The sequence below is a fragment of the Acomys russatus genome, chromosome 3 (assembly GCF_903995435.1).
Source record: "Acomys russatus chromosome 3, mAcoRus1.1, whole genome shotgun sequence".
Lineage (NCBI taxonomy): Eukaryota > Metazoa > Chordata > Mammalia > Rodentia > Muridae > Acomys > Acomys russatus.
The window spans coordinates 8,080,043-8,097,437 of NC_067139.1; the positions used below are offsets into that span (position 1 = coordinate 8,080,043).

Below are 17,395 nucleotides of genomic sequence, written 5' to 3' on the forward strand. Positions count from 1 at the left end.
TCTCCTGTTCAGCTTTCCTCATTAGCTTCTTGGAACCCTTTTTCATTCATGAGTAATGTGACCGAAATATCTTAGTAGTTTAGGAGTACACTGGTTACCTGACCTGAGAAGGGACCCCACTGCATGCTCGACTGCTGAATCTTCTCTGTGAGGATTAGCCTGATGCTCATCTTTGAGAGGAAGGGCAGGCATGTGCGGCTCCTGCAGCCAGGATCTCTGTGAGGTGGACACATGGTTATTCTCTTTTTTAGCTTGGGACCTCCACTCTGTATGGAAGGATTCCTGACCGCAGAACCACTCACAGCAGACCACTCAACGTCTCCTTTGCCATCCTGCCATGTACACATCCACTGATAACACAGTTTTTTTTTTTCTTTGTTTGTTTGCTTTTTGTTTTTTGTTCCAGGATCTGGGATTTGGTTTACTGCTGCTTTCTTGTTCATTTGCTCACTGCCCTCACTTCCCCACTATTTCCACTAGAAGGTGAATGCCTTAGAAGCTGGATTTGGTAGAGGCCATGTTTAAAGAATGTGTAAAGCATATTTTGATCACTTACATTTCCTAGGTTCTAGAGCAGTGCATCCAGCACTGATTATTCGTTTTATGCTACTTTTATGTCGACTTGACACAAGCTAGAGTCGTCTGAGAGGAAGGATCCTCAATTGAGAATATGCTTCTGCAAGATTGGACAAGCCCGTAGGGAATTTTTTTTAAATTAGTGATTGGTGTGTGTGTGTGTGTGTGTGGGGGGGGGGGTGACCAAGCCCATTTGTGGGTGGGGCCACCCCTCGGCTGGTGGTCCTAGGTTCATAAGAAAGCAGGCTGAGCTAACCAACCATGGGAAGTCAGTCAGCAACACCCTCCATGGCCTCTGCATCAGTTCCTGCCCTGTTTGAGTTCCTGCTCTGACTTCCTCAGAGTCTAATGTATTGCCTATATGCACATGGTTGTGGGGTCATTCACTGGGGAATGAGTAGCTACTAGTGGACACTCCCATCCCTCTCCCCCCCTCCCCATATGTCCCCCTCCCCCCATATGTCCCCCTCCCCCCATGAGACTCTCCCATCCTGCTAGGGCTGCAGCCTCTGTGTAGCTCCTCCCCATCTGTGCTGGAGTCTTTAATTGACTTGATCTTTCTTGCTCAGGTGATCACAGCTGCTGTGACTTTATGCCTTAGCCAGGAGACAGCATTTCAGGGCAGCCCCCTCCCCCACCTTATCATCTCTTCTTAAGTTTTGATCCTTCTAACAAAATGTTCCCTCAGCCTCGGGGAAGGGGAATTACTTATTCTAAAGACTGATGAGTAGATAGCAAATGAAAGCGTAGTCAGAGAATGGGATTGGTGAGTCTAGCCATTGTACTAACTAGAAAGATGGATCCAAAACACATGTGAAAACATAGCACCTGCTTCCTATGTACAAAGTGTATAAGCAGTAATAATTTCAGTCTGATGTGTGCACACACACTCTCTGCTTTTATTTTTTAGTGTCCATGGCAGTGTTGATTTCTAAAGAGAGACTGGTATATACATATGAATGAAAATGCCAAGATGAAATGAGAGACTGCAGTCTCCTCTGCTCTCTTTTGCTTTCGTTTTACCCTTCTTTTCTCTTTATTCTCACCTTGATTTCTTAGTTTTTCCTTCAGTGGCCAGGAAGGAACTCACCAGGAGAAATTGCATTAAATAGAGCAAACCTGGGATTTCGCTCACACCCTAGCAACAGGGAGCACCGAGTAAACCACAGCCGTTAAAACCCGAACATATCGTTGTAAGTAAGATTTAATATGCTAGAACGAAGCTGACAGCCAATGCAAGTTAGAATTGAATTCATGGCCTCATTTACGTCTCTGGCTAGACTTGAATTTACAACTACACATAAAACTTCGATTTTAAATAAAAGACCCAGTCGACGAGGATGGGATTCGAACCCACGCGTGCAGAGCACAATGGATTAGCAGTCCATCGCCTTAACCACTCGGCCACCTCGTCAGAACATGCTCAGGTTGTCACGTGGCTCGGCCAGAGTATTGAGGCGCCTAGGCACATTGTGGTGCTCCTTAGGGGCAGCCGTGGATACGTGGCTTGTCCCCAGAGGAACGAACTAGAAAGGAAGAAAATGAGCGGCGCGAAAAACAAAAAAACAAAAAAACAAAAAAAACCCAACGATAACAACAAAAGGAGCTGGGATGTGCGCAGCCACCTAGGCTGGAGCTTCGGGAAGGAGCGTCCGGGAGGCCCGGAAGGCGTGGCCGTGCGGAGACGGCGGGTGGGTGGGGCGGCGGTGGGCCTGACGGGGGCGAGCAGGGCCTAGCTGGCCGACAGCGCGCCCTGGAGCTCAGGGCTCATGCAGGTTCCCACCCCCGTGAGTGGGCTGCGGACCTTTGCGGAGCCAGAACCTTAGGAAGTGTCGCTGGGTAAAGGGTACTCTGGATCCGATCTATCTTCTACTTAGGACTTGACCCCTGAGCCCTTCTTCCAGGCTACGGTCACTAGAAGGAACCTGATTTCTGGTTAGCGTAGCCAGCATTGGAGCATGGTGCTTGACAAAGTCCGAGTACACGCATGCACACACGCAGAGGCACAGGCATGGAGAGACAAACAAGCAGAAGGAAGGAGAGGAAGGGAGGGAGAGAGAGGGCGGGTGTGCGCCCGAGCTTCAAGATGGCTCTGGAAAGGAAAGAGTTGGAAATTACTATTTCAGTTGTTTTTGGAAATGAGTAATGAATAAAATAGAGATAAATAAACATGGATAGGAATTACTGACTAATCAAAGTCGTAAATGTCCACTTGGAAATGAGTTAAAAGCAAAATGTTTTGCTTTGTAGCCTAGGCTGGACTCGCGTCTCAGACTTTCCAGAGCTGGAATTAGAGGAATGAGCAACAGTACTCCTGCTTGAAAAGTATGTTTTCTTCCTTCCTTCCTTCCTTCCTTCCTTTCTTCCTTCCTTCCTTCCTTCCTTCCTTCCTTCCTTCCTTCTTTCCTCCCTCCCTCCTTTCCGTCCTTGTCCTTTTATTTTTGTGTATGTGTGTGGGGGTATGTATGCATGTACCCGTGGATACCTGCAGAGGCCAAACAAGGCATGGAATCCTCTGGAGTCAGAGTTTGAGGCAGTTGAACCACATGACATGGGTGCTGGGAGCTGCATTCAGGTCCTCTGCAAAAGCAAGAAGGCTCTTAACCACACAGAATCATCTTTCTAGGCCGGGAAGGCAAGTTTTCTAGGGGAGAGAACTGAACTTTCAGAGGAAAACACAGAGCAAAGGTGACTAGGGAGTTGCGTCTACAGGTCAGCTGAGGACGGAGTGAGGACGAGGTAAGTTAGTAGCTGACCACCACTATCCTTCTGTGGGCAGCAGACATGCACATGGATCACATACTTACATGCCAGTAAAACAATCATACACATAAAAATGTACATTGTTATTAATGATAGTTGGCAGTGGTCACGCAGCATCTGCAGGGGACAGCGTTTGAGTGCTTCACTGCTGAGACTCTACTGAAAGCCTGTGGATGATTCTGTTTTTCTAAATCTTCTTTTGAGGGGTAGAAACCCCCTTTCCTCTGTAACGGGAGTTTTGGTTTCTTTGTAAACTCATGTTATGTAAATATGTTTTCATTTTAATCCCAAGTGTGAGATTTTAGTTTGGAATGCAAGGGCTGGGACTCTCAGGAAGATGAATAGAGCCTGGAGAGAAGCTTGTGGTGTGTAGCAGTTTGGAGAGACCAGAGATGGAGGGTGTGACGGCTTGGAGATAGACAGGGAGAAATGTTTCAACGAAGCAGCTCAGAGGAGATCGCGTGCTTCCGTTTGCTGTTGATGGAGACTAGCATTGCCCCAGAGGAGCACAACTGACCCTAGACAGCCCTGAGAAGTAAACCGGTCTGTGCCCGCTCTCCCCACTAACATTTTCCCTCATACCCAGTGCTGGGGAGTTGGAGAAGGGAGATAGAAGCTTCAATACCCCAAATAAAATGGAGGTTAAAAACGGATGTCAGATGTCAACACTCCTCCCTCTACCTCTATCGATCCTCCAGGTGTGACTACTAATCCTGGGTATTTTGGGACACATAATCATGTCCCTGGAGAAACAGCTGCAGTCACACTGAGTAAGCCTGTGACAGTGTGGGGAGTGATGAGTCTTGTTTGCATAATTGTTCTGAGGTATCTGTGTCCGGTCAACAGAAACTAAAAATGTGGAAGTTATGTCTGATCAACAGAGATTTAAAAAAATGGGCAAGCTATATTTGATCAGTAGACACTTAAATGGTTCTTGGAAAGATGGTCTCAGGAATTGATAGGTACATACCAGGAAAGGATGCTTGATGCAATGAGCACATCTCTGCCTGCAACTAAAAAGTATTGTGACAAAGAGGGTGCTGCTTGATGAACGGGCTCACACCCACAAATGGTTAACCTGTCTCTCACCTTGCATAACTGTGTGGGTGTGTTTGTTCACAGCTGGGTACAGGCTCATGTCCACAGGGCGTGCCTGGCTAGACATCTACTTTCTGCTTGCTGAAATTCTGTTTTATAGTAAAAGATGAGGGTGGGGGTGATTGACCCAGCAGGAGTTCGGAAGGAGGAAAACAAACTATTGGGGGCTATTTGTAATGAGGGGGCTTATGTAGGGCTGATGTTATGGTTTCTTTAAATACAATAACCAGTGATGCCACTGCTCAGGCGAGCAGGATTGTGATTCCATAAATAAAGATAGCTTGAGCTATTTGGGGACACTTGCTTGAAAGTCAACAGGTGGTCGGTGTCTTCAGTTTGCTCTGACACCCCTTCTCTGTCTCAGGACTTGAACCTTTGCCACTGGAGCTGATCTCCAGCAGATAGCAATCATACTCACCACGTTGCTTAATTAGCCTCGTGAGCGCGTTCCTCTTGTCTAATTAACTTCCGCCTGTTCTTGGGCTTGAGCTGAGGGCCTTATGAATGCTAGGCAAGTGCTGCACCTCTGGTCCTGTGACCAGTATCTCCCCAAACCTGTGAGTCCCCAGTCCCGGTTCTTCTGTTTTCTTAAGAATTTAAACTCTTATAACTGAAATCATGCACTAATTTCCAGTGTCTGGCATATTTCACTGAACATGCTATCTTCCTGGCTCCTCATATATCTCTGAATGCCAGAATTATTTTTGCTTTGTCTTCCTCCCCTCCCCCTCCTTCCTCTCGGGCTATTAAGAGCTGCTTTTATTTCTCTCATCACCACCTTTATTGTGGGTTGAGTGCTTTACTGTTTTTTTTTTTTTTTTTTTCTTCCCCATGTTATAAATTCTTTCCTTTTTTGGTGATGATTATTTTTTATGCAGTTGCTTATCTGGCTCAACTTTTTATTTCACCATGAAAAAGAGTTGGCTTCATTATGGCATCTTAATACCTGCTTGGTGTTGGGTGATCCTCTCCCCATCTCCTCCTCTCCGATTGCTCCTCACTTCTACTTCCCACCCAAACCCTTAGGATGTCTTTCCTTTTAGAGCTAAGTATTTCATTTAGTTTACATATGACAGTTTGTTTTTTGATCTATTGAAACACACTTAGGTTAAACTCATATGAATAGTGAATGATTTTAGAACTAAACATGGGGTTACAAGTGTCTCTAACATTCTGATTTCATTTCCTTTGGATGTATATCTTAGTGGGCTTGTTGGATCATAAGGAAGAAACCTACACTTAAATGTGGGCAGGACTCTTAGAACAGTATATATCCAGGAAGCCACACCCACGTGCTTACAGTGATCCGGAGCCCTCCTGTGCTCCTCTTCAGCTAACTCAGCAGAGCAGAGGAAGTCCCTCCCCTGAAAGACCTTTGCCCTGGCTGTTCCTCACCTCCTACTGGTTTGACGTGTTATTTCTGTCAGGAGGTCCATTGAACAGCACCATTTCTCCACCTCTCAGTCCTTCAACCAGCCATCAAAATGAATTTTGACCCAGGCAGAGTGGCACATACTGATAATTCCAGCCGTTGGGAGGTAGGGAAGGAAGAGCGAAAGTTCAAGTCCAGCCTCTGCCTTCAAGCAAGTTTGAGGCCAATATGGGTTACATGACCGTGTATCTCAAAAACAAAACAAAACAAACAAACAAAGAAAGAAATCTTCAAGAGCCAAAATGTTTATTTTTATTTATGTGTATGTGTCTGTGCAATTGAGTGTAGGTGCCAAAGAAGACTAGAAGTGCCAGATTACCCTGGATATGGGGTCATAAGCCATTGTGAACCACTTGATGCACTGGGAATCAAACATGGGTCCTTTTCAAGAGCAGTATGTGCTCTTTACTGCTCACCTAACTCTTCAGTTTCCTCATTAAAGAAAAAAAAAAAAAAAACTCAGAAAGGCAAAAGGAAGTACTTATTAAGCTCTGTTTATCTAGTTTTTCCTCAAATGTAATAATTATTAGTAGGTTTACTTTTGCAAATGGAAGAAAATTCTAATTCATATTACTGTATTACATTATTTTCACATTTTTATTTTATTAAATTGAGACACCCTTGAATATCATTCCAAAGAAATAAATTTTTGAGCTCATTGATGATTTTTTAATATTAAAATCTTTAAAGTTTTAAAAGTTACATCTATTTATGGAAGAGGGCATGCATGTACCATGGCACACATGAGGAGGTCAGAGGACAAGTGAAAAGAGTCAGTTTTCTTCTTCTACCATGTGGGTCTGGGAGGCTGAGCTCAGGTTGTCAGTGGTGTCTTCCTGCCGAACCACTGCACCAGTCCTACATGCAGTAAAAATCGGTGGGTACTGGGGATGTGTTTTGTTTTGTATTTTTCTCTTTGTTTAGGTTCTGAAGATGGAGCCTCGACATTGTCCATAGAGGAAGTCACTCTGAAATTCAGTTACACCCTCAGTCATTGAATATTTTCAAGCAGCTAGAAAATGCACACCTGGTTTGGCATTTAGGTAATGTGTTTAGGATGATGCACACTATCTTTAACTGTGTTTCTGTAGTGAACGTGTGTATCTGAAGGATTAGTTCCTAGAGATGGGGTTCCAGAGTGAAAGGGATTCACTTAAGTAATTTGTGCAGATGTTGACACATTGCTCTGCTGATCTTCACTACCTGAAGCTTGATGGGGAAAGTCCACCATCTATGGACAGAGTTCACACCAAATGCTGAAGGATCAAGTGAGGACATGTGTCCCCCGGGCTTCCCTGCGTCTTTGTGTCAGATGTAGGCTGCTTGCCTCCAGCTGTACTGGGTGAGAACCTGCTTAAGCTTTTATTACTTGATTTAAAAAAAATATACAAGGCATAGAAAACACCAACAGCCATTTCAAGCCCCTCTTTCTGAAGAGATCGAAGCAACGGGGCTTCTCAATATCTCTGAGCATGACAGCACTCAGCCAGGTGTCCATCCCTGTGGATCAGCACGAGGGGGCTGACAACTGCGTAACCAAGGGTCAGGAATTCTTGAAAATGCACTGTTAAGGAGTCATTCTTTAAAGAGGAAGATAAATATAAAGAAAAGACACAATCACTCCAGTAGAAGAAAACAAAGCAGAGCATCAGAAGGAGGACACTCTGAGCAGCTCTCAGCTCAGGGGGAGTTCTGTAGAGAAGCTTGGAGTTCTGAAGGTGGAGGACGTGCTGGTGGTGCTTGTGGAGAAGAAACACCATGTAGCCACTGGCCCCTCCCATGGCGCCCTGGAACACTGCGTCTCTCAGGACCAGGAGGGTGAGAAAAATGTTGTTTATTTTTTGACTTTCTTTTTTGAAATAACAATATCTGCTATTCTTGTGCAGTGGTGATGTGTTTGTACCTTTGTCTCTGATGGAAAGGAGGAGGTTCATGCTGACCAAGGGATTGAGAATCCAAAAGAGGAACAGTGAGAGAAGCACATGCCATGCAGACTTCAGTCCGAGCCTTCCACAGCAGGAGGCTCTGGGGCTCATGATGATGGCCTGGACCACTGTGAGGAGACTGCTGGTGCAGATGGAGAGGCCCCGGGCCATCCTTTCTAGATAAACACTAACGTGACAGCCTACATCACCAAGGAAGTGCCTCATACCTAAAGCCGCTATTGTCGTTGGCATTCCCTTGGAAAAAAGCATTATAATATTTGTCACAGCCAAGTGGATGAGGATTAGGTGTATAGACATATTCCCAGAACCCAAAAAAGTGCATGTATAATTCACAAAAACATAAACATTTGCAACAGTGCCAAGTCCAGTTAGAAGAAGGAATATTGTTATTTCGCTCGTATTCAAAACCATTTCTAACTTCTTGGGCAGAAACCTTGAGATCTTGCAAGTAGAGTTGGAGGAAAAGTAACAGAAATTATATGTACCTGTAAAATAAATTTTATGTTATAGTGTGCTTCTGGTATATAAAAGAAGGCCCTGACCTGTGCAATAGAACAGATTTCCCCCATCTATTTATATCTCAATTTTTGCTCGTCTTCATGGGACACCTTGAACAACAAGTGGCATCTATGGGAGAAGATTAAAAAATATTTGAAATTACCAAACAGGTTTACCCTCCAAACTTCCATATTGGTAAAATTAAATTACACATTCAAATGTGTATATATTCCATGTATTTTGAATCTCAGAATGTACTGAAATGAATCGAACAGTTTACTAACTTGGAAGTCTCCTTGCATTTTCTATTTGATTTTGTTAACTCTCCTGTCAGTCAGTTCCTCAAACTGGCACCTTCCTTCGCCTCTCCCCCACTTCCACACCTAGTATATAAACAATTATTTTAAAAAATTGTGTTAAGAATGGTGATTCACATCTGTTATCCCTGCACTTGAAGAAGGGCAAGGAAGGAGGATTATTGTGAATTCATTACCAGCCTGAACTACATAGTGAGATTCAGATCAGCCATGTTAACATAACAAGACCCTATCTGAAGACCCACCCCAAGAAAACCATAGGACACCCTCCGAAACAAAACAAAAAACAATAGAAATAAAACCAACCCTACCTAACTGCATCAACATCAGCATCTTTCAGAATGAGAGACCTTTCTTCTGCAATGTATTTGGTTACTATGTGATTTTTCTTTTATGATGAAAACAGCAAAGACCTATTTTCTCTGTTGCCTGTAGTTACCATAACTTTGAGTCATATGTTTTTATACTCCAGAGGTGCTTTAATGCATACTGTTCTCTCAATTTCACTGCTTTCAAATTTCCCAAGGGTTATCTTATACCTTAACACAAAACTCACCCACACAGCACTTCTCTATTGGTGCAGCTGACAAAGCTGAAGCAAACAATGTGTGAGTGTGTGAGTGAGCCTGTTGCTGATTATGCCAGGAGCAACCAGAACCTGGAGCCTCAGCAGGAGCCCAGAGCCCTGAAGCCAAGGGGTTCTCTCTAGGAGCATCTCGAAGTGGAGCAATGAACAGCCAAAACTATCCCAAGTCTCCAAAGGCCACGCCTCTTGTTTTCGGCTCACATTTATACCTCCTTTCAGAATTTGTTCAAGGATGCTTTTCAGCAGGTTAATAACCAATCTCTCTCACATGGTGGTTTGACTTCCAAGAAGATAAACATCACCTGCTCTATTACAAGTCTTTTTCTCATCCCCCACTTATTATCTATATGAAAGACATGTTTCTCTCTCCTTCTGCTTGTAATCTAAAGAAAGCAGGAACACTGACTGGATGCAGCCAGACTCTGGATGAGAGCTGCTGTGGGATACTGTCTGGAAGGGTTCCAGGAGGGGGCTGCCTTCCCACAGAATGACCTCAGAGCCTCTAAGGAAACCTAGAACAGATCTGGCTAAGCTGCTTTTGTTCAAGGAGAGAAGGAGAAGGCTTCTCAGGTGTTGTGTGATGCTATGGGGCGAATGTGGTTTATGAGTTAAGAATCCCTAGCAATGCCTATCAGTGCCCTGGGCCTCCAGAGCTAAGTGAAATGCTTACCTTCATACCAGTTGTTACAGTACTGCAGCTGCCATGAAACCATATTTCCCACTGTCATGGCAGCTAGATTTACCCACATCTGTTCTTTCAGCTTGTTAATACCATAGGTTTGCTTTGATTCATATCAGACTGACTTCAGTTTTTCTGTCTTATCTTCTTTATTCTGTAGTAATAATTCTTCCAAGTTTCTAATTAATGTACCATGATCATACATTTGTGGAGTGCAGTGTGATATCTCAACACATGTACATTGTTTACCGATCAAATTAGAGTAGTTACTGCTATTTCGTCTTGGGTGACTCTGGACATCTAGGGGTACCACTTTCATTACCATTTTAACTTTCTGATAAGGCTCCAGGCTCTTCTCCTCAAGCTGTTCACACAGTGTGCCCTGTTATCATGAATGACTGTTGTCTGCTGGGCTGAGGGACATTAGGCCTTACTTTCCTAGGGCTGTCTTTGGGAACTTGCTGACTTCCCTCTTGCCCAGCCTTCAGTTTTCAGAGTTCTACATTTGTGTGATCAGTTCTCACCTGTAGGATATATATCAAAGTGCAGTCCATGCATGCTCAGTTCTCATTGCTGTGGTAAACCTCTGAACAAGCAGCATCTGGGGAGAGACAGGGCTTGCTTTGGCTCACAGTCTGAAGTTAGCCCAGCTTGGCAGGGAGCAGAGCAGCAGGAGAGTGGGGCATCTGGTCACGTTCATCAGCAGACTGGATTCGGAGAATGCTGATGCTCAGCATCGTTTTCCAATTTATTCTGGGTCCCAGACCACAGGATGGTGCTACCCACATCTAGGGCAGGTCCTCCCACCTCAGTTAAAACCCACTGGAAACTCCCACTGAAACACGCGGAGGTGTGTCTCTTCCACGATTCTAAATCCAGACGGGTTGGCAATGAATATTAAGCTGTTTCCCCAGAACTGGAGAAAGCTGCCCTCCTGCCCTCCTCTACTTCCTATCAGCCATCGAGGTGTGTGTGTGTGCTAACTTCATCTTTGCACTTAGAGTGCTTGGAAGACCTGGTCCTCCGGCTTCTACTTCTGGAGCAGAAGTGTGTGGGTTACAGGTGTGTGCCGCTGTGCCCGCCTGTGCTCTTTTCGCTTCAAGATCACTGGCAGAGAAACCTGTGTGGACACTGGTTTATATCGAAGTCTGGGACGATGAGGCCCATGAGGAGGAGCATCAGGTACTGCCTTCCAGCCTCAGTTTCCTAGACTGTAAAGAAGGCGTGCCAGTCTGTGCCTATGCACTAAACAAAGCATGCCGTGCTCTGAATTCACAGCCCATAGTGCCATGAAACCTCAGGCACATCAGGAGAAACAACTGTAACTAATACATTGAATGAGAGTTGGTAAAAAATTTAGCCAGAGATCCAGAATCTGCTTTTTGTTTCTGTTTTTGTTTTTAAAAATACTGTTTGGGGTTGGGGAGATGGTTCAGGGATTAAGTGTACTCTTTGCTCTTCCAGAGGACCAGGGTTCAATTCCCAGCACTCACATGGAAGCTCACAACTGTCTGTAACTTCAAGATCTGACAGAGGCACACAGATATAGTTGCAGGCAAATTACCAATGCACATAACATAAAAATAAATATACTAAGCCAAATGAGTGTTCAAAACATTACCTCATACCTTCATGCCATTAACAAACACTTTTATGTTTTTCTGATTTGGGTCTGGGTTTTTCTATCTTTCTGGATCTCTGCTTATTAAGATGCTTCCATTGTTTATTTATTTTTTGACTGAACAATTTGAACAGTAGCAGGGGATGTTACCTTCCTAAATAGATTTTGAATCATTATTGAAAATTCATTAAAAGGGCATGCTTTACATTGAGCTATGTAACAACTCAGACAGGCAACTGGGCCCATTTCAGGTAGAGTTTTCTCAACTAAAACTGACACCAGTGCTTGCTGCTTTATCAAACAAATTCTGACTTTCAGTGGATTATATTAATTTATAATCTGGCCAAAAAAAAAGAATAACTGTACTTTTCAATACTAATAGTGAATTGTTTTCTCCATTAGTCTGGTATATATTGATGAAGTTAATAGGGATATGTGTGTGTGTGTGTGTGTGTGTGTGTGTATGAATGATTAGGAATCAGCTGAGAATAAATTCAGAAAACCTCAACACATGTAGGGGAAAAGAGAGTGGAAAGGGAGGGAAGGAGGGGGGAGGATGTAAGAGGCAAATACACAGTGAAGATTTTGTTAAAAGTGATTTGGTGTCAGTCATGGTACAGGTGAGAGCAGAGGCTTAGAGAAGAGAGAGGTTGTGGGATTGTTTTCCCTTAGAAGACGGAAAAGTTCTTGCATCCTTCCTAGTCTCCCCCAAAAGGAAAGAGGAAACACATACAAAGGCTCTCGCTGAGCTCCCCAAAGGCCCTGGCTCCTAAGCCTGGAAGCCTGGCACTCACCCATCTTCCCAGCCTGTGGTACATTACCTTTGGAGATCAGGCTCAGCAAGCACTAAGCCTCATGGAGGAAATCCAGAAAAACGTGCTTCTGAGGAAAATTTTACAGCCCCAAGGAAGAACATCAAAGAGTGGTCAGGTATGCTCACTGCAGCAGCGGCAGCGGAGGAGAAGCTCTGGGTTAGTCCTCTGGCCAAGTGAGCCTTAAGGGTTGTATTTGAACCTTCTGGGTTTGTAGAGTTCCTGTCTGGAGTAATCTGTCACTGGGCTTCAGTTGTCGCAGTTCTCAGTGTGTGGGGGAGAAGAAAGTCCTCTACGGAACCTCAGTCCCTGGGGTACAACTCTGTCCCTCCGCAATTACTACATAGGTTTGTTCTAGAAGCTGTTTTAGACTTAATTAGAATTTAATTACTTATGTAACAAACTATAGAAATGATCCTTGGAGGTATAGTCTTGAGTTTAGTTAGTTTCCCAGAAGGATGTGCAGTTAGGATGCAAACAGCAGCCAGGTTCTCTGTCTGCAGTCCTCTCTTCACCTTCAGTTAAGTCCAAAGCTGTGAATCAGATAGGGACCTGCCTTATAGGCACAGAAAAAGCAATGTCCTGCTCTCTCCTTTGACCTGTTCTGTGCACCAGTGTACAACAAATGCCATCCATCTCAGGAGATTGCACTTTCTGAGAAAGTCTTAGCCACAGTTAGGGGAGAGAGAGAGAGAAAAACGAGAGAGAGAGAGAGAGAGAGAGAGAGAGAGAGAGAGAGAGAGAGAGAGAGAGAGAGAGAGAGACATTCCCCTTGCTGTAGGCGCTTGATGGTTCAAGGTCTCCCCAAAAGATTGATTCCTTCTTTGTCCCTTAGACAGCAGCCGGGACCCCAAGCCCAATGGAACTCATGTGAAAGACTCACCCTGTTCTAAAACAACTGTCAGTAGCTATGCGAGGGTTATTGACTGGCTGATTGGTGCAGGCAGTGAATTTACACAGGGAGCCAAATTACCAGGTGAACCGAGATGACCTGTAATTTACAAAATGCTGCGCCCCTCCCCGATACTGACTTTTTCTACTGGATTTCTGCTGTATTACACCTTATGTGAAATGACAATGAACCCATGGCATTCCACGAGGTTGTGTATAGGGGTAGCTTACAGCTTAACAGCCAAGGAAAGTTTGCTACGGCCAAATCTGGTGGCAAGTCACAGTTCCCAGTGCCGTTCCCTGGAGTGTTGAATCAAGGCTCTTTGGATTTATTCCAGGGCTAGTGCTGACTAGGTGAGCAAGGCGAGGAGCAAGGTGAGCCTGGAGCAGCTTGTCCTGCCAGAAACTCGGGACACACCCAGAGAATCACAGAGAGATCTTGGAGCTAACCGTTCCCTGTGATACCACCCCTGGGACAGTTGTTGAGGTCCGGGTATGTTCTCTTGAGTCAGTAACAGAATAGTAATTAATACTTAATTTCCTGACTTTTGCAGCTGTGTTGTGGTTATGTCATGGGATATTTAATGTTTTTTAAGTCAATACTGAAGAGTTTAGAAGAAATAAGCGAGTGCCTCTGCAGGCTGATGAGGGTGGAGCAACGCAAAAGGTGTTAGTGGTTGTTTTAAAATTGTGATGCAGTTTCTTTCTTAACCTGGCCAGCACTCAAATATTTGAGACTGGACTATTGTATTTATTTGACAAGCTTTATGGCACAAGAACTGAACAGTATGTACCCATTTTAATCCTCTAAGATAATCTGGCTTTCTCCAACCTACAATCCCACTTGCTTTTCTGGCTTTCTCTGCTTCAGCTGCTCTCTCCTGGGCCCCTTCTTAAGGCTGAATGCCCACTTCCTCACTCTCCCTCCTCCTCTTTTGGCTGGCAGGAAATATAGTCCCATTCTCTCATTGGCTTTTAAGCCTCTTTATTGATGAATGGAGGGGAAGAATTAGGGAGCAAAGTTTAGACAAGAGATTCTCAGAACAAGGAGTGCAAGCAGAAATAGGGGTGGGATGGAGACAGAAATCAGTTCCCAGGAGCATAATCTGGCCACTCCCCCCCCACCCTCCACGCTCAACCACTGCTGATAGCTCAGTGCTGGTCCCAGGTGAAGCACCACTGGGCTGTCATCCTCTGCTCCCCTGCTCAAAGAGCTGCTCTTTGGCCCCAGGGCAAGATGCTACAATGGAGCTTGTCAGGGAACTTGCTTGGAGAAACAGATCTAATGGACCCACAATCTCTGTATATGTGTTGGGGAAGTCACATATGTATGTGCAGCACATGTGTGCTTGGTACCTAAAGAGGTCACAAGGAGGTATCAGATTCCCAGAGACTGCCATGGTTTTGCCCAACCATTCTGTACAGCACTCTACTCTCAGAAAACAATAGCAATTATGTTAGAAAAAGATTTTTTTTTCTGGGTAAAATCTAAATTATAAACCTTTAGTTACTGGAGAGGTTATACAGAAGGCTATTTTCTAGACTTCTCGATTAAACCAGCAGCAAACCAGATGGAAATCCTTTATTAGCAGGACAAAGGGGCTGACTGCAGCATAGCCAACACCTAGAAACATTTTAGCATTTGATATTATGGAATCAAACTTCAAAAGGAAACCAATGTAGAAGGAGAATATGAAATCTCCCAAGTAATGGAAGAGGAAACAGGTCATAAGAATGAGGACACTCCATGTGGCTTGGATTTCTGGGCTGGCACTATTTGATAACCTGGAGCTGCAAAGGTAGAGGACCCGGATGTGATGTCTGTACAAGTGGACAGCCATGGACCCACTGCTCCAGCTCATCAGACTCTGAAAGACGATGTCACGAAGAGCCATGAGAGATAGAAAAAGCCACTTAACTGTAAATCTGGGTGGTAGCATATAGCAATATCCATTATATGCCCCAGCTCTAGATCTATTCCAGCTGCTGCCTGCTGCCATGTGATGAAGCAAGTTGGAGCTTATGAGAGCACTGAAGATCCAAAGGAGGAGGAGAATGGCAAGATCTTGCCCTGCAGCCTGTGGTTTGAGCCTTCTCCACATGAGGCCCTGGGGCTGATGGTGACAGCCTGGAACATGCTAAGGAGATAGGTGGTGCAGATGGACAGGCCCCGGGCCACCCTTGCCAGATAAACCACAGCTTTGCAACCCACATCCCCCAGAAAGTTTTTGAAATGGACTTTTGTGGCTACATAGCTGACTTCTGAAGTACAAATAATGGTTACATTTGAAAACGCCAGGTGAGTGAAAATAAGGTCTGGAGGTTTTTTCTCCGAACCCATGATAAAGGTATGTACATGTCTGAGAAGAAGAAGGATGTTTCCTAAAATTCCAAGTCCAATAAGAGAAAGGAAGATTATTCTCTGGGTGAGGTCACTCCTATCTTCTTTCATGGCGAGAACTAGAGACGTGTATTTTGAGGAACACAGATGAGTGAAGCTCTCATAATCTCCATGAACTGTCTCTGAAACATGGATGTTTCTGAAATATGAAAATATACAAGGGTCTTTTCTGGCAGGCACCTGATTGCATTCTTTATTCTTGTTCTTTTTTTCTTCATTGTCTTATTTTCAATGACATGGCAGAGATAGTGCTATCTGAGACATAAACTCCATGCTATGCATCTACTTGCCTTTGCAAACAGATCTTTCTTTGTGCCCTTCAGCGCTGACGTTTACATTGTGACGGTAAGCATTACCTTTAGAGGGTGTTTTCTGTGCTGGGAAGCCTTGTGTCACAGCCTGAGAAGACCGTCACTCAACGCTGCAAAGGAAAAATGACCCCACTGATCATGAAGCTCAAACTGTATCATGGCTGGGCAGTACTTGGCTTGGGAGAGAACGCCCACCAACCAAAGCATTATGTAGCCTTTATACGGTTTTTGTTGTTGGGCACGCAGGAACAAGCTAGCAAGTTGCAAGGGCCAATGAAAAGCAGTTAGCTTGGGCTACACCACAAATTAAAAAGAGCAGACATGGTTTCAGGTGTGAGCCAGTTTGAACGACTTCCAACAGATGTATCTCCTTCCTGTTATCCCAGCTTCCTTACAGCACACGGAACCTGAGCACAGAACAAGGAGCCATGGGTCAAATTTTTCTTTTTGGAGAACACTTCTTTTTCGTAGGTTTTATCACTTGTAATAACAAGATTATTTTAAACTTGTAAGCCATGAGGCAGTTAACCCCATCTTCTTGTACATATGCTGAGAGTTGACTCAGATGGACAACTCCCTATTGTGGTTGGGTTATTCTTCAAACTGCTGATTGCTGTAAAATATTTCACTATCTCACAATTCCTACAAGGTAATAGGTTACAAGACTAGCAGGCTAACTCCCAAGTTGTGCTTTTTGTAGGAAATGTTGGCTGGGATGGCAGAGGCACCTGCTGGATGCCTGCTGCACAACCAAGCTTTGCATGTACCCAGACATCTGAGCTTACTTGCATGAACCCTTCTTGGAGGGAGGCTCCTTAAACATAGGATGGTTACAGGGAGGAAAATAACAGGATGTGTTAAGTGGGACAGTGAGAAACATTTCATCCTGCAGGGAAGCTCATTCTTCCGATGTAAACAACCCAATAGTTTCAGAAAGGTCCTGAAAGTGATAGTCAGTCCCTACCCCTCCATATGTGCATCTAAACAGAGTGCTGAAAACACTTTCTGGAAAAAACCCAGTTGTTTGAAAGAAGCAGAGACCAGCCAAGTTGCTAGGAACAGGCTCAGAAAAACTGGGCATCCTGGACAAGAAACCCCCTAACCTGTTGAGCTGTTTGCAGAAGATGTAATACACTCCAGGTTTTCAGCTTTTGTGAGCTGAAACTGTTGATTGCTGTAAAATATTTTGCTGCTAAAATGGGCTTTAGTGATACAGTTGATTTTGAGTCATCTCTGTGCTCTAAGTAACTCCTCACCCATTAATGCATATATTAAGTAACAAAAATAAAACTTATTTGTAAAATGCAAGGTTTTTCTATGCCAGTGCTAGCTCTTAGTAATGACACAGAGACCTTTATATTTATTGAAACCTTCAGGCACTATAGCTGGGCAAACTTAGCTATTCTACCCCAATATTTCTAGTCTGGGCTACTTTCCAGCCATTTGGCCCTTTACCTGCCATTT

The 17,395-nt window shown here is 44.3% G+C and overlaps 2 protein-coding genes, 1 non-coding gene and 1 pseudogene across 3 annotated transcripts; all 4 read right to left on the reverse strand.

Moving 5' to 3' along the window:
* Positions 1–1,908: 1,908 nt before the first annotated feature.
* Positions 1,909–1,990, reverse strand: Trnas-gcu (transfer RNA serine (anticodon GCU)). The gene has a single exon. It is a non-coding gene; the product is annotated as a tRNA-Ser (tRNA).
* A 5,336-nt stretch (positions 1,991–7,326) lies between these two features.
* On the reverse strand, positions 7,327–8,250 carry LOC127186919 (vomeronasal type-1 receptor 4-like). The gene has a single exon (XM_051143199.1). The coding sequence runs from the start codon at positions 8,224–8,226 to the stop codon at positions 7,327–7,329; it is 900 nt and encodes a 299-aa protein (XP_050999156.1). The 5' UTR covers positions 8,227–8,250.
* A 4,416-nt stretch (positions 8,251–12,666) lies between these two features.
* On the reverse strand, positions 12,667–12,762 carry LOC127187308 (uncharacterized; annotated as a pseudogene).
* Positions 12,763–14,757: 1,995 nt separating this feature from the next.
* On the reverse strand, positions 14,758–15,677 carry LOC127186920 (putative vomeronasal receptor-like protein 4). Its single transcript, XM_051143202.1, is given in 2 exon segments — positions 14,758–15,323; positions 15,326–15,677. Coding segments are annotated over 2 exon segments (912 nt in total). The 5' UTR covers positions 15,672–15,677.
* Between the last annotated feature and the right edge of the window lie 1,718 nt (positions 15,678–17,395).

Coding starts and splice junctions, on each gene's coding strand:
- LOC127186919 (XM_051143199.1), bottom strand. CDS start 8,226: ATGGTTTTGAATACGAGCGAAATAACAATATTCCTTCTTCTAACTGGA.